The sequence below is a fragment of the Calliopsis andreniformis genome, chromosome 2 (genome assembly GCF_051401765.1).
Source record: "Calliopsis andreniformis isolate RMS-2024a chromosome 2, iyCalAndr_principal, whole genome shotgun sequence".
NCBI classification, from domain to species: domain Eukaryota; kingdom Metazoa; phylum Arthropoda; class Insecta; order Hymenoptera; family Andrenidae; genus Calliopsis; species Calliopsis andreniformis.
Window position 1 is genome coordinate 5189473 of NC_135063.1, and position 13976 is coordinate 5203448.

The window sequence follows — 13976 nt, forward strand, 5'->3', positions numbered from 1 at the left end:
GCTTTCGGTGTATTATCGTTTTTAGAATGCACATACTCCAGTAAAGTGTTTACTTTACCATCATGAGTGGAATTGGAATATGTACATGTGAAGACTACATTTGGAAAACATCGACGCAATTCCACTGCCTAACCACACACACACACCAAGTGGAAAATACGTCGTGCATGATACACTAACACAGTGCCAGTCGCTGGGGAAAAATATTAAATCTTATGACTAGGTCATCGTGCCCCATCGCCTCCACTCGTCCAAGTAGCACCTGGGCACGTGAGCGAGTCGAAGGCAATGGGTACGGGATTGGTACCTGAAAATCCTGATCTAAAAAGAGTTATTAGCATAAACAGTATCTAACGGTGTAGCAAAAAAATGACTCTAATCTTTATATAATTTGGCAAAGGAAAAGACTATTAAAAGACTACTTTCTTTATTAAATCAGAGTCTTGATAAAGACTACTGTATTTTATAATCAGAAACTCTACTTCAGAAATCTTAATTAAACATCGAGCAATCCCGTCGTCAAAGTAAAGCTTTCTAAAAAAAAAGAAAAATGTTTTTCATTCTCAATACTTGACAACGAGATTTACTCGCCGCGAATGCCTTCTTGTACATAGAATTTAATATTCTCTTATCAAACCATCGGGATAATATTCTAATACCTCTTTGAATAATTTAAGTAATTCATAAACTCCTTTATTACAAATAAATATAGATATAGATTCAATAGCATTATTATATCACACTTAGTTTTCATTTCATTACTACTTTATTCTTTTATGTATGTATAATATTTTAATATATTATTTCATATACTTTGAACAAAGTATATAAAATAATATACTAATATATAAAATAAGATTCTAATATTGTAAACTAATATTCCAACATCCAACAATATACTCATAAGTTATTATCAGTATATTCTGAATGAAATGGAATATTTGCTTTATTAAAGAACGCGTTGTACAAGAAGACCCTAGCCTGATCTAAAAAAATACACAACAATGTTACTACTCACGAGTATAAATCTATACCCGTGGTCACTATGCTCGCAACAAATAAATAAATACAACCAGTCACTCGTGCCGTTTCGGACCTTTGTGTCCTACGACATGGTTGAATGACCGGAGGAACTTTAAACATGCGTTACCTTAACACCCGCGGGATGAAGGCAGCTCGACGAATTACCCAGGGGGTGTCTGCTGGGCCTGAAATAAAAAGTATAAAATATTAGAAAATCAGTTTTTAGAGTTTCCTGATTTTTAAGTTTCGAATTTTCGAATTTTCGAATTTTCAAATTTTCAAATTTTCAAATTATCAAATTATCAAATTTTAAAAATTTTCAAATTATCAAATTATCACCATATCTTCCCATTATTAAATTATCAAATTTTTAAAAAAACAAGCCCCCAAACTTTCAAATTTTTAGAACTTCATAATTTAAACTCTAGATTAAAATTCATGGTATTTAAATTCTATTTGAAATCCAAGTAAAATAAAACAATACTTACATTATTCTTCGCGTTCCGACGCCCGAACTCTCGAACTCTGGAACTCTCCTTCATGACTCTATATACCGATATGTCGCCACTTTTAAGCAATAAAAAAAAAAAAATAAAGGACTACCACCGCGAACGAAAATATTAGCCGGCGAACAACACTGAATCTACTCTCGCGCATCAGAGCCTCGCGGAGCTCTGGAATTGTTCAGAATACGCACAAAACACAGACTCTACTATCGCGTGTACCCTACACTGTGCACGGACACTACTTGGGCCAACTCGCCCTTGAAAGCAAAACAAAATATCTGCGGAGCACACTGACTCTAAACTTTAAACCGCATTACACGCGGTACAAATTTGCTGAAAGAAAAGTTTATTAAATAAAAGACAAACATTTCATTTCTTTTCCTTTCGAATGTTCGCTATGAAAACACTGCATTCTTATAAATAGAATCACAGACCTTTTTACTTCCTTTTTGCAAATGTTAGAGACTGTAAGTATAGTAGTTAATTTAAGTTTTTTAATTCTGAATAAAAATTCCAGGAAAATAATTATTTATGTACTATGTAAAAGACTTTCGTTATTAGAGTTTTAAATATATTTCATACTGTTACATACTAAAAAAATTAAAAAATTGTGAATTCTTTATAAATTCTTAGAAACCATTGCAAGAATCAAAATTATGATAGACTAATCGTGTCTATACTTTTATCGAAAATTATTTATAAATGCAATTTCAATTATTTCATAAAGACAGATTATTAAAAATGATTAAAATACCAATAAACTTTCTGTAAATGGCAATAAAAATTGAATAATCACAGTCAAAGTACGATAATATATATCACTAATTGCGATTTTTTTCGAACTTTCATAACCACCATATTGTCTATTTGCAATGAAGTAAAAAGTTGGTTATTCGAAACAATACGAATATGCATCAAATGTTTTTCCCTTTATCTCGACACTAAATGATTATAGGCTTCCGTATTAATACATATAAACAACAACAATTCAATAAAAACACAATAAAAGACAATAAAAATAGATATATATAAATGTTACCACTTTTTGTTACCAAGAATTCAATTTTTACCAATTCTCCGTGAAAATTCGTTTGAATCAGTTCGTTAACTGTCATGGCGTCGGCGTCCCTTTGGCGCCACTTTCTGTCGCTTTGATTCAAACCAGCGACCTATAACAGAAAAGAAACACAAATTTAAACCAAATATATTAAGAAAAATACAATTCCCTTGCGAACAGGTAACAAATAAATTTGAAATATATCGCTGGCAATGATAATTCAATGAAAACAGTGTGAAATAAATCGAGATGGAGAACAGAGAATAGTCGAGAAAACCCATCAAGCTTTTTTCAAATTATTGAAGAAATATCCAACCAAAACTCTATTAAAATTAGGTAGAAGTAATAATAGAAGATAGACGAAAACATTAATAGTACTTGAAAGCAATTATACGTTAATAGGTAAGTGACACGTACCTTAATATTCACGGAACTTCAAAAGCGTCTGAACTCGACGACTGTCACGAAACTAATGATGGCGTTCATCTCATTTCGGGACTAGCGAAAGGGGCAGGTAGGTGGCGGGAGGGGGCAGGCTAGCGACCGCGGAACTTCACTGCTCCAACAAAAAATAGGGCACGTGTAAACACAAGGGGCTGGGATATACACTTTCAAACTACGCACTTCCCGAGTCGAAATATAAAAACAAAGTCTTTAAAAGCACATTTATACTTCAAAGCCTATTTCTGTAGAAATCACCAAATACCTCACATAATATACCATCTTTAAAAATGCCTGCTTTAGCGTTTATGACTTTGGAACTTTCGAGTATGAAATCTCAATGTATCATACAGTTTTCAAATAACATAGATATTGTGGAAATATCTAGACTACAAAACTGTGTTATTATGTAGTATTTAAATGATTTACCTTTTATCGAAGATGTTGTTTTCTGTTATTAAATAAGTTTGATTCTAATTGATGCAGCCTTTTAACAATACTTTAAGTATTACGAAAATCTGCTTACTGAGGGCGCTGGTAGATTTAGGGCTGTATTATTAAGAATAAGTGCCCCATTATTCACAATTCTCAGATGTCGCTTCTAGCTTACTAAAAATTTTTTAGTCTGTTTGAATCAAATTTTTTAAATGCTTTTTTTTACAATGAATAAACAGTTTTGATGTATCATAATAGGTTTCAAAATCTCCAGAATATTTTTATATTCTCAAATTGTTCATAAGTTAATAAATGAATAGCTTTCTGAATTCCGTGAATTTTAAAAGGAGAGCATTAGTTCATAGATCACCGTCAAATAGCTAGGCATTTATTCATTTTTTACCTGTTTTGGTAAAATTGTTTAAATGCTTTTTTGTAATAAATAAAGAAGTTTTATTACTTAGTATCATTTCAAAATGAATTGAGGTGTCCATATAAGAATCAATTTTTAAATAAGAAGGTAGCGTAGAGCATCAACGGTTATTCGGTAAGGAATTTAATGAGAACACTTTATAACAATCAATAAACAATTTTATTATATTCGATTATGATATAATGAATTAGTTTATCTGATTCTTTGATGTCAATCGTTTGATCCATAAAATAAAAGTAAAAACATAGGTAAGGTTTTGAATATTGCATTACTATCAAGAAGAAAATAGGGATTTTGGGGAGAAAGTATACTAAGTTTGTCCTATACTTCGTCAGTGCTTCATATTTCTTACGAAATAGTAATATTTATTACTTATGTTTAAATTAATACATATAAGATCGTACATATAGTACACAGATCATTACGAATACATAACAGTTATCGAATGAAAATAATATACAACGAAATGTACAAATTTTTTACCATAAACTACAGCTTTTTATACAATCTTTAGATTGAATTAATTATCTCACTAATATACAAATTTCTATTATTATATGTATATGTGCATTAACTCCAAAAATGATTAAAAATTCTGCATCTGTAATACGGATTATTTTACAACTAATTTTGATTCATCCTTTAATTACTTTTTAACTTTAAAAACTTTCTTATATATAAATAATCTGAAATAAATAGTTGTGGGTGTTATAATACAATTCTGAACGAACCTAATAATTCAGTCTTGCCTCTAACAATGACAATCCAATGTAATGCAACAAGGAAGATAATTAATCCATCTTTCCTATCTAATTAAATATAAATTATGTTACATCAACCGACAAATTTTCGACAGGAAACATGACACAAAGGAGAATGAGCGAAAGATTTAACGCATTTGCCTAAACTAACTCTATACAACTCCTAAAACGATGAATAGTAGTGTTCCTTTTATGTCTAAATTCGTGGAAATAAGAAAATGTACTCTTCATCATTGAACAATTATTAACAGACAAACAATGGCCACCTAAACACATCTGACATTATTTATCAATATGTTACCGCGGGCAGTAGAAAAAAAGAAGTTTTATACAAAGTCGATTCAAGGACGGGTCTTAATAATTACGAAACAATTGTTTTATTAATGATCAAATAGAAAGTGCTTTTGGAACTACGATCGAATACAAATCACTTGTTTGTAGCACAGTTTACATTCCTTTACTATGAATGTAGCGTGACGTTAAAAAACTTATGCCCTATGCTTTTGTTCACCTATAATTATTTCTGCGTTTCATTATTAAATGTATCGTAATAAGGCGTTTTCGATGTCCGACATTTCTTTGTATAATAGCAAAAAAAAAACTTGAATTTTCCCATTTTTATAATCTCGTATGTATATGACGGATCTGCTCTGTTACACGACTAGCTTGAACAAGATCTGAAAGGCACCCGCATCTTTATTTTCTCTCTGGTCTTTCTATTTAACGCGTTGACACGAAACATGATTGTGGCTTAAGCTCGTTAGAATTTATAATAAATACTGAACTGGAGGGATCTACAACTTTGAGAATTCTTAATTCACAAACAGATCTGTACGCGTTACCATGGCAAATTACAAAAAATATCATAGCCCAAAATGTTGGCTCAAAACTTCTTTTTTCTCTTTCTTTTATAAGAAAGTAAAAGCGATGAAATTGGGTGATGTGGATAAATTCATGTAGCTCTTTGTTAACAGGAATAACATACTTAGGGAAATTGAAATATCAAATATCAAAAAACAGTTTTCGTATGTATTCTATTTTACAGTGACGATCAGAGGGTGAATTCAAGTTTATGTGAGTAATATCAGTATTTAACTTTACTCATTGCGTTGGTATCACTGGTCTATCTTACGTTAGGGAATATCCCATTTTTGTGCAATATAGAGTAATATCACTTCCAAGAGTTTTCCTTGTTTTACACCTTGTAAACCTGCTCCTGATCATCACTGTACACCACGCAAATATAAATATTATCCAGGATGCAGGTTCTTGATCGGATCTCTTCAAGTTACTATTTTCAACTTCTCCGTACTATCAGGAATTAACATATTGCAATATTTATATATATAATACACGAAGTTACATACTTCGTGCAGTAATATGTATATTTCTATATAATATATATATATATTTTTATGTATACATTTATATTTATAATATGTATAATCAAACAAAAGGAAAACTTTATCGTTCTAGTCTATAGTCACGTAACTGGCTAATCGCGCCATGCTTTCCACCTGTACGATAATGTACAGAACCAGAAAAACTCTGGTATATATCAAAGGAAACATATTATCTAGTCTTATCTATACATGTTTCTTTCATTTTCAAATAAATACACGACTATCACATATAATACACTCGTCTTACCGAATCTCCTTCGTATGGAGTCTTTGTCCAGCGATACGTCCATTTCTCTCTTCTTCTTTTGTCTTTTCAAAACACGCGAAATGATACTACGTCCATACGATCTTAATAAAATAAATATCTCACGCGTTCTCGAGAGAGAAATCTCGAGCGTCGGCACATTTTTCTAAAGCTGCCAGGAAGTAAGAAAGATTTCACTCTTTCCACATCGTTCCCTTCTCGTTCAGCGCGATCTACATCTATGTTTTGCCTTGGTAAGCTACACACGCCGTACTGTTTGAGGGATTCTTCGTCGAACTTATAAAGAACGACGATTTGAAAATTCTTTCTATGAAGACAAAGTGGTCATCGTTTCACGTTCATCGACCTTGTACTTGTCCAGCGTTATAATCACGATTACTGGAAATACAGGCTCTACTTCCACAAGTTTAATAACTTAAACGTCTTTCTGGGTCATCCTCTAGGAAACGCTTTCAATTTGTTTAAATAATAATCTCTAGGCCTCTGATGCCACGAAAACTCTCCCTTTGCCAATGGCATCGTTTTCCTTTCTCTCCACTTGTGATACGTATTCCAACTCTACACGATGCCATCGGATCTACAGTAATCAATCACAGGCAACTGTCAAATGCCTCCTTTCTCTCGAGATCGTTAGCATGCATATCTCCCGACAGGCCTTCGTCCAAATTGTTCGTTTGATTGTACTCCACGACCCTGGACCAAAGATGCAGGCTCGTGAATAAAACCAGTCTTGTATCTCGCCAAGCTTCCTCTCGAAAGCTCTGTCCGTGGCAGCGTTTAGCTCTTCGAGTGCACGTTGGTCTTCTGTGCTTTCTTCTTCCTGGCTGCCAGCATATCGTAGAAGGGATTGTGCGATATGCTTTGTCTGAAACAATGATAAATATAGTTCTTCAAAAAGTTCATTAGTTAACGTAAGTAAAAGACTTGCTCCTTTGTATATAATTTTAAAATGGCTTTCGTTATTTAACGCTGAAACTACTGAGACCAATTAATGTACGTTCATTTCTTATTGGTGTCAGAATAACAAATTTAAAAAAAAATACATCATTCACAGAAATACTGTACTATAATTGAAACCAAGTATAAATTTCTTCATAATTGTTTTCCAAGAATTAAGATGTACATAAGGAAAAGTCGCACAACTTATTTTGGTTCCTGTGAAGGTGCTAGTGCAAATACCACTTTGAGGTACATGACACTTCCAAGTGTAATTTTCTGATTAAAGAGTTCACGATAGCGTAGAACTATCGCGAAGGAAGCGACGCAACCGCGACTGCAACGTTTTTCTCTGAATTATTCGCGTACCGAATCCACTACTCACCGTACGCATTTGATCCATTCCTCCTTTTCTTCGTCCGTGGCCGCAGACATTCTGTACACAGTATGTTTGCCTGGAACATACATGGAAATAACGGTTACTGCGATATCCTGCTGTAATTACCGCGTACACGGCGAGGTCTGCTATAAAAAGGCGCGTTAAATGGTAACATAGCATGCACGGCGTTCGATCCCGACGTGAGAACGATGTTTTGCTCGACACGCACGACGGATTCTTTATTCTTCAGGTTTCGTTAGCGGTTTATTCTCTGACATTGGCTAGCAGAAATTAATTCATTAATTACGCGGCAAGTGTCTTAATAGATGGGAAGAGTTGGCGATGTTAAGGCAAACCTTGGGAAATATAAAATTGGAAATTTTAACATACAATGTATTTAAGATTATAAAGCTTTCGACATTAGAACTTCTAATCTGAAAAACGAAGCTATCTCGAAAATTTCTTATGACTATTGTTATTCTACTATTATAATCTTATCTATCAATGTTTTGAACGTTTAGAATTTTATTTCTGGAAAATTGAGAATATTTCGAAGTGACTACAATCTAATTAGTAAGATGATCACGATGCAGTGACTGGATCTAACCATCGGTATTAGTATGTCCAACGAATACAGTGCTTGTGCATGACTATAAGTAACTTTATAAATGTATTATGATGCACAACTATGTGATTACATGTGACTATAAGCGACTTTGATATAGTAACTCCACGTGATATGCATCACCACATGTTATACAATACACCTATAAGTGTCTATACATGACTATCAGTAATAACATAGTATAAGTTCAACTATAAATGATTATAGCTCTGTCTATATGTGATTATAAACCTTAATACTGTAAATGATTATAGGTCCTACTATGTGTGACTATAGACTTGAACATTATAAGTGAATATAAGCCCGAGTACATAGGGTGTCCCAAAACTGATAGTACAAGTGGAAAGGAGATGAATCCACAATAAAAAAAGAAGTCAAAAATATAGAATAAATTTTTTGTTATCATGCTTCGTTTTCGAGAAAATTGAGTTGAAATAATGGTTGGGTACAAGCGTACGAAAGTACAATTTTGAAGGGTACACGAGGTAAGGGGAACACTCTCGTCTGACTATTACTGATTGTTTATCTGTTACTGATTTGTTAAACCTGTAGCTTGGCCAAAATTCAAAGTCAATTTTCTCGAAAACGAAACATGATATCAAAAATTTGTATTCTACATTTTCGTCTTATTTTGTAACCATCAGTTTTGGGACAACCTATATGTGACTATAAGTAACTATAATCATGACTACAAGCGACTATAGGCCTGGCTATACACGAGTATAACATGACTATTAGTAACTGTACACCCGACTATACATAACTATAGCCATGACTACAAGTGCCCTTAAATAGTGACTGTGATATGCAAAATTGTACGCGACCAGAAGTTGCCACACATGACTATACTGTGAATGATAAAGTACAGTGACTATACACGATCTAACTAACAATAAGTATGCGTGTCTATAAATATCCATGGTGTCATAGGTACCCATACATACTTCACGCAACAACCATGACTACATACTATATTCCACTGTACCATCGATATTACTTTACAGTCGGTTAGCAGATCACAGTAACAGTTAAAAGCAAATCGAAAGGTTGTTCCAACATCTGAAACTCAAGCTACGGTAAATCGAACAGTGGAACGTAACGACTGGAAAGTAATCTTTCGTCGCATTGCAGACAGGTCGGGTCAAATTAACTTCCGTTTATCCGATATACCTTCGACAACTTTTCCCTCGCTGTCGGTCTTGCACGCCTTGATGAACTCGGAGCCAGCAGCGTACAGCTCGAAGCAGTGCGGTTTGTGCCGATCCTGCACCTCCCTGACCTGAATGTTTTCCAGCGGAATGATGCCCCGTGGCTCCTTATCCGTCGTGTACTCGAAGTAATAGAGACAGTTGTCGTTCAATATGAACCACCGTCTCTTCCAGCTCTTGTAACGTCCGCCTGGAACAGCAAGGGCGACATTTAAAGCTAAGAATCGATGCACGTGTTCTACGTGCGTTATTTACCTGCTGTCTCCGTCAGGGCAGCAGAGGAACAAAGCGATACGATATAAGAAAAGTCGGTAGAGTACTTAACGAACATCGTCTCGTCATCGTCAGGGTGTCGACTGGAGCAACGGTGCCCAAACTGTCTCGACTGGCTCTTAAACCGTGGGTGATCTTTGACAACACGAATTCACGCTAACGAGATTGGAGAGAGACAGTCACGAGATATCTGCCATGGCGCGACGTCCTGTCTCCAACCACTGAGACTCCTGTTTCATACCACTATCCGTGGTATGCCGCGACATAATGCTGAAAATATTCGAGTCATCCGAGGCCTTCAGCCTCCGCGGTCGCTGACAGTTTGGGAAACGCTGCCCCAGGATGTTCTCACTCGTTCCTTTAACCCTTCATAGCGCCATGTACTCCTCTCGCGTTTCTAGCTTCCTCTGCGAGACTGAACAGTTGCCTACTCGTGAATCAATTTTGCTCGGTGTTGAGCGGCCTCTGAACAACAGGATCGCGCTCTATCTCGTCTGCGAGCATCCTTTGACCACCCGTATCAGAACGGAAACGATCCAGTATCGCTTTACGCCTGGTGGGTGGCATTCGACCCCCCAGACGACGAAGTGTCATTGGAAATGCTCTGGCAATGAGATAGAAGGATTATATGAATGGAACTCAAGCAGTATTTACTCAGCCTTCTTGCATTCAATTCTAGAAGTTTTGGAATGAAAATGATATTTGGAAATTGTTGGACTAGAATTAATTAATTGCTTTTATGGTGTATTTATACTAATTGTATAGTGTATTAATACTAATTTTATGGTGGTCAAAAGAAGAGTTATTATAAGGCATTATCATACTTTCCAATTTTAAATCTTCTTTTAATAATGCCAGAAGTTTGGAATCACTTATCAATGTTTAATAATGTTGAGCTATATGACAAAATATTCTTGGCTCGAAGTTAGTTCATTAAATAATGATTATAGTATTCTGTTTTAATTTAGTAGACTACATGAATACAATTCGCACAAGTATTTCGAATCTAACACAACTCAAAAGACGAGTTGAAAAGACAAATTTCATTAGATAATTTTATTCTTGTTAACATCATTTACTTATAATAATAAGTTTATCGTAAACTCAAACAGTTTTTTGCTTCTCTTAAAAAATATACTTTTCTGACTTATGTCACTTTTGAAAGACCTATACGAACTGATTACTATTATTTAAATGGTACGTATAACAAGATAACATTCAGGTTCTTTAATCTGCAAAATAATTCCAAACTTTTTCAACTTCTCCCCGATTCCCTAATTTTAGTCAGAGTACATTCATTCTCAAAAGCTCCAGCAGTAAGACTCTTATTTTTTCAGATACGACGCTATAAAGGGTTAACTTCAACATCCACTCGAGATCTTTCCAAGAGAAAAAAATCCACGGACGAGCAACGAAACGTTCGCGAGGTTGTTCGATCAGTCATGCTCTCGGTGACAATCTTCTCACAGCCACGCAAAGAGGTCTCCACGTTCTAAATCATACCAGGTCAAGAGGGAGCCGGAAAAACGTCGGAAAGGAGACAGTCGAACTATAGACTCGGTCGCCTACGAAGAATTACCTTGCTTCCAGAGCCAGCCCTCTTTGTCCGGGTTGAAGAACGTGTGCATCAAGTCGTTGCCATCGTCTTCCGGTATTTTGAACGGTTCCGTCTTTATGCTTTCGTATAGACTCTGAAAAAGGATGAGAAAAAACTTACTTTACCTTGATAAATGGTTCTCACTGATGTACGGTACTCTAAATACTCTGTATTCCATAATTTATATTAGTTATGTAATAATTATCTGAATTTCTCACTATATGTATACATTATATAATGGCCAAACCTTATAATAGGAGCCATATTTTCGCCTATCAGAGATACTCGAAAACTGTATCCGTCACTGGAACGGTAGTTTGTGTATAGCTGAACTATTATGGTAGATATTGCTGTCGTGTTGGGTTAAGAAACACCTTTAAAAAAAGTAGCTAAAAAACGTCTTTCTGAGGAAGGAAATTTTGTTACAAGTTTATTTCAATTTATTTCAATATTAACAGTAAGAACTAAGGAACTGTAGTGCCAAGAAGAGCCGTGATTTAGCTATATTCTGACTATACAAAGTGTTCCAAATACGTGAGACGTTTTTGGAAGATAGATTCTAGACACGAAGAGAATGAAAAAAATTCATGATACTTTCTTTATGACCTATCTCTGCGTGCTACTCATTCAAATGGTCAGAGTACCTCTGGACCTAGCAGGACCTTAAAAGAGATAACACAACAGAGTACAAAAGAGTAGAATAGCATGTAACTGAAGAACTAAACGTTTCCAGACATGTCCACATGAACATTTTTCGTTGCCTACGTGCGTAGAACATATCCTCCAAAAATGTCCCACATGTTTGGCAACACCCTGCACAGTACATTTTTCAAAATTTTCTTACATATTATTAAATAGAATGTTAAAATAAAATAGAAAAAGGAAGACGTTGAAAATCATTACAGTAGCCACGAACGAAGTGCGTCAGTGGAAATTCCAGGTTTTTTGACCGCTCACTTTTCCCCCTGTCATCGCTGACCACCTCTCAACGCAACGTACACCGAAAACTATAACAGCATGCTCGTTAAACTCCAGCGGAAAATTGTCTCCTGAATTTTCGCTCTGCTCGTATTTTTTGCAATTCCTCCGTCAGTAGAGTCAATTTTCTACAGTTTTTAAAATGTCTGTAAATTACATGGCGCGAATACTCCAGCCGCTGTGCTATAAAAATCGTCGAGGAAGCTCGGCTAACAGTGAACAGAAGTGTCGTTAACGTTAATGGCAAAAACGGCACGTAGACGCCGCCATTGGAGAAGAGTAGGAATTGTAAACCGAACGCGAGTTGGTTCGCGGCCTAATGGGATCAAATGTGATTCAGAAGAGGTACAACGATACGAAGCGTTGCGCTTGCTTATCGAGGATCGCTGGGCAATCGATTGCTGGCTTCCTGCCGATGGAATCGACGTTCTGAACGATATCGAGGATCGCTTGAGAACAGCATTTTTACGCGACGTGCATCGCGATGGTGATCGTTTGCGCGCCGTGGCACTTTGCATAAATCTATCATTAAGGAATCATCGCAACGGACTTCCCCGTTAGTGCTGTTGGGTTCATCTAATAACCGTGATCCGGCGAGCGACTTGCATAAAGCGCGCCAATTGCTTTATATCCTGGCCACGGATCGCGCGAATGGAAACACGACCTTTCGGTCGCCTCTAGAATGCGCTTGATGACGTACGTCCGTTGTTGCGCGCGCTATTGTATTATTTAGCGTGTTTGTTAGGGCCTGCTTGCCACTTTGAACAGTCGCGTTGCTCGTCACCTGGGAATATCCAATGGAATTCGCGGGGAAGCTTCGTGGGTATTTATGTTTCAGCGTCTTCGATGTCTGGTATTCGCAATATTTTTATTGAGATTCGTATCGTTAATTCTTGGTACTGATGATCATTGGTATTTGTGTTACTCGGTGTAGTCAGATTGTTGTTTGTATAGTGCTTAGTATAGTTAATGTGTAGTATCTCTGGTATTTAGTTTCACTCATTCTTAATATCTTTGGTAATTCATATTACACAGATAGAGTATTTCTTGTATTCAGTAACGCTCTACATTAATATTTTATATACCTAATATTTCATATCTACAGTTTTCAGAATCTCTATTACTTTCTTACCTCTTTCAGGAATTAGAATCCAGAAATTCAAATGAATGGGAAGAGATCGAGCGTTTAAAGATTTGAATATTTGAAAATTAAACTGAATATTTGAGTACTAAAATTTACAAATTGAATATTTGAGTACTAAAATTTACAAATTGAATATTTGAGTACTAAACAATTTGAAAATTTGAATATTTTGTCTAGTATCTCTCATGCCAAGTAAGTACCTACGTCTAATTTCTGTTATTTCCAATATTTAGTCTCTACCAAGGTTAAGTACTAAAAATACTCCTAGTATTTCTACTAAAATTTCTTCTAGCATTTTGTACCACCAACAATTTCATATCTTTTATTTCAAGTAATTAATACATCTATTAGCTAATATTCCCAGTATCCTTTTATCATCATTTAACACCTCTTTTACTATTTCTATTCCAAGTATCCAAAAACTATCATTCATCGTTTAAAAGCATATATCTAAGTTATATTATCGTCAGCAGACCTCTAGAACACTGAACGTTCTATGAAAGAACACGACC

General features: G+C 35.3%; 1 protein-coding gene across 3 annotated transcripts in view; it reads right to left on the minus strand.

Moving 5' to 3' along the window:
- Positions 1–6956: 6956 nt before the first annotated feature.
- Step (cytohesin steppke) overlaps positions 6957–13976 on the minus strand; it is a 63429-nt gene continuing 56409 nt past the window's right edge. For all 3 annotated transcript variants that reach the window (XM_076388190.1, XM_076388181.1, XM_076388198.1), the window contains 4 exons: positions 11325–11436; positions 9435–9662; positions 7646–7715; positions 6957–7189 (listed from right to left, as the gene is read on the minus strand). In XM_076388190.1, the coding sequence (XP_076244305.1) occupies positions 7102–7189; positions 7646–7715; positions 9435–9662; positions 11325–11436 (498 nt within the window). In that variant the 3' untranslated portion in view covers positions 6957–7101. The remainder of the gene's footprint in view (positions 7190–7645; positions 7716–9434; positions 9663–11324; positions 11437–13976) is intronic.